We start from the raw sequence: 3,152 nt of genomic DNA on the forward strand, positions 1-3,152 counted from the left end.
GACAAGAGAGAGAATTTAGGAGCTCGTTTGGTCCAAGACGTTGCCAACAACACAAATGAGGAAGCAGGTCTGTGAAGAGGGTTTGGTGAAAAAGATAATATTTTGAAGATTAAGTGTTTGTGATAGCAGTACAGCGTCTCAATGATTAGTATTCATATTGTCAGATTTAAAATGATCAGACCTTCTGCAATAATGAGAGACATACAAGATAAATTGTAATTGGGTGTTGGGTCATAAATAATTTTAAAAAATACCGTATAGCTAGAAATTTCTGTGGTCCAAATATTTTGCGAATCGCCATCAAAATAGCTTTTGCGGATTTTATTTTTGCAAATTTACCATGCCTTTTAATTTAAATAGGCCAATAAATTGTCTACTAAAATTTTGAGGATTAAATTTCTGCGATTTTTCCAAATCCACAAAATTAGCAGAAATTTTGAGCCACAGAAATTTCTAGCTACACCGTAGTTTTAGGATGTGCAAATGTGGGAACATTGACATTAGCTTAATGTGCAGCCCTGCAACAGTCCATATTTTAAAGATCAAAGCTTCACAATTTTATTATTATCAATAGGTGATGGTACCACAACAGCTACTGTATTAGCACACTCCATTGCTAAAGACGGGTTCACTCGTGTGAGCAACGGAGCCAACCCTAATGAAGTGAGGACTGGAGTTCAGAGAGCTGTATCTGCTGTAGTTGCCGCACTTAAGGATCTATCAAAACCAGTCACAACTCCAGAGGAGATTGCACAAGTAAGCCAAGAAAGGGAATTAGAATATTATCTTATATACTATATCCCAGTTGAGTTTGGGACAAGAAAAACTGGAATAACTTTTTATAGGAATGTGGGATAAGGATGAAACTTTCACAGGTTCTTAGTCGCCAAAGTCCATCAAAATCTGTGAAATCTTGGGTCTTTCAACTCTTGGGAACCCTGAGAACTGGGTTCTCCCTATAAACCCAATGGCATACCAAAATGACGTTTTATGACAAATTATCTACGTCATAGTTTACATAAGAACATGTGGTCGATTGCCCAAACTGATAATTCTTGTTTTAAAAAGCTAACAGAGCAAGATCTTCTGATAATGATGGCCTTTATGAAGACTAGTTGACTCCAGGAGCTATTGTACTGCTTATCAGGAAGAGCAAGACTGTTTTAAGAGTGAAACAACACAGCCGCCATGCTTCTATGAATATCATTAAAATACGTCATTTTGTGACGTAGATACATTTTTCAAATTCCACGCAGCTGCTTCCACTTCCGTCCCAAACTGAGCTGGGATATAGTATATATATATGTATTTTTAAAATTTTTAGGTGGCTACAATTTCTGCCAATGGCGACAAAGAGATTGGAGATCTCATATCATCGGCAATGAAGAGGGTTGGCAAGAATGGCGTCATCACAGTTAAGGATGGCAAGACTCTTAATGATGAGCTGGAAGTGATCGAAGGAATGAAGTTTGACAGAGGATACATATCACCTTACTTTATAAACTCCAGTAAAGGTATCCATAGTTTTATTTTTAAAATAATTTTTGAGATCTCTTATAATTTTTTAAAGATAAGCCATAATTTTTTTATTCCTTTTTAAAAAATGTAGGACAAAAGGTTGAATTTGAGAATGCACTTCTTTTGCTTTCGGAGAAGAAGATTAGCTCCGCCCAGATGCTGATCCCAGCTCTTGAGCTTGCTAATGCTCAACGTCGTCCACTCGTTATAATTGCTGAAGATGTTGATGGAGAGGCACTGACAACACTAGTACTGAACAGGTGCTACCATGTGTGTGGGTGTGGTTAGTTATTAATGATTATTAATAGGTTAAAGGTGGGGCTACAAGTTGCAGCTGTCAAGGCTCCAGGGTTCGGTGACAATAGAAAGAATCAACTAACTGACTTAGCTATAGCAACTGGTGGAATAGTAAGTCAAAACTGAAATGGAAGGAATTCTACATTTTTATTACATTTTCTGATATAAAAGTTGGACAAAAATGATTAGAAGAGAATTGTCCATTTTTATAATGTTTTCTGATACATATACATGTTCTTATGTTATGTAGCAAGATTAAGCTAATTCCAATCAAAATTGGATTTTTTTGCGAATTTTTAAAGTTACTTAAAAATGAAGCCAAATTCCCTGTACTATTAGTAACGCGGTAGCGTTACTAAGTAGGATTCACCCCCAAACAAAATGGCTGCCTTGCTATACCGGGAAAACGAGCTCCTATGCTTACCAGACTTTATAGAGGACCTCATCTTGACCAGAGGACTCCAATGGTACAACTAGCGTGGCTCTAGGCCCTGTCTAAGAGGAAATTAAAAATCAGCGAACCGGCCGTTTTGTTCAGCCACCTTTTTCATCTTCATCATCTTCTTCATCATCATCAAGTCCTGTCAATCCAGTTGTCGGTGTGTATCTCAGTATTGGTTGGTGCTACAAAGATAATTCTTACACCAATCTACTCCAAAAGTCTATGCGCAGGTCCATGTCCCACCAGATCATTCTTCAAGTAAAGAAAAAGTGATATTGTGACCGCTGGATAGAGCCATCTTAGCTGCATGCTGCCATTTTGTTAATTAAAGAAGCATGTGCTCCAAAATTTGGGTGTGGTCGCGCATGCTCAGATCTGCAGCTCTGGAAGAAGCAAGTTATTTTTTACCAAGCTATGCTTGGAATCAACTACTGCAATACTTTAGTGGAGGTTTCCAGCTAAAAGAAGGTATTAATCTTACATGTTACTGTTTTATCAAGTGTGTGATTTTATTTTATTTTAAAAAACAAACAATTCATGTATGATATGCAATGATAATATGAATGACATCAGCCTTAAAGAACAGGAATAGCTGCAACATAACATGCAGGGAAGATGGACACTCTTAGCTCACAGCTTCTTGAACAAGGACTTGTGTCAAGACTAGTATTAATTTCACTTGTCATCAGGATAGTTGATATTCCTTCAGCATGTCTATTCAATGCTGTCTCTCATAAATGATGTAAAGTCATAACAATGATAATATAATAATAATAAAGAAAATTATTGTTTGTGTAAAATCAACAAGCATCACAATGGCAACTAAAGAAATATTATTAAAAAATCAACACAAACAAGAACATAAAAAATTTAAAAAAACAAGATTAAGTAGGAT

The 3,152-nt window shown here is 36.4% G+C and overlaps 2 protein-coding genes across 2 annotated transcripts in view; both read left to right on the forward strand.

The window, feature by feature from the left end:
- Window positions 1–6: 6 nt before the first annotated feature.
- On the forward strand, window positions 7–1,943 carry LOC100640518 (60 kDa heat shock protein, mitochondrial-like; the record flags this gene model as incomplete). Its single annotated transcript, XM_020006292.1, has 5 exons — window positions 7–67; window positions 575–756; window positions 1,325–1,514; window positions 1,610–1,778; window positions 1,827–1,943. Coding segments are annotated over 5 exons (717 nt in total), but the record flags the coding sequence as incomplete, so codon positions are not given.
- A 53-nt stretch (window positions 1,944–1,996) lies between these two features.
- LOC109590369 (60 kDa heat shock protein, mitochondrial-like) overlaps window positions 1,997–3,152 on the forward strand; it is a 3,036-nt gene continuing 1,880 nt past the window's right edge. Inside the window, exon 1 of the mRNA XM_020006291.1 lies at window positions 1,997–2,013. Within this exon, the coding sequence (XP_019861850.1) occupies window positions 1,997–2,013 (17 nt within the window). The remainder of the gene's footprint in view (window positions 2,014–3,152) is intronic.

Source organism: Amphimedon queenslandica, unplaced genomic scaffold (assembly GCF_000090795.2).
Source record: "Amphimedon queenslandica unplaced genomic scaffold, v1.1 AMPQUscaffold_10141, whole genome shotgun sequence".
Lineage (NCBI taxonomy): Eukaryota > Metazoa > Porifera > Demospongiae > Haplosclerida > Niphatidae > Amphimedon > Amphimedon queenslandica.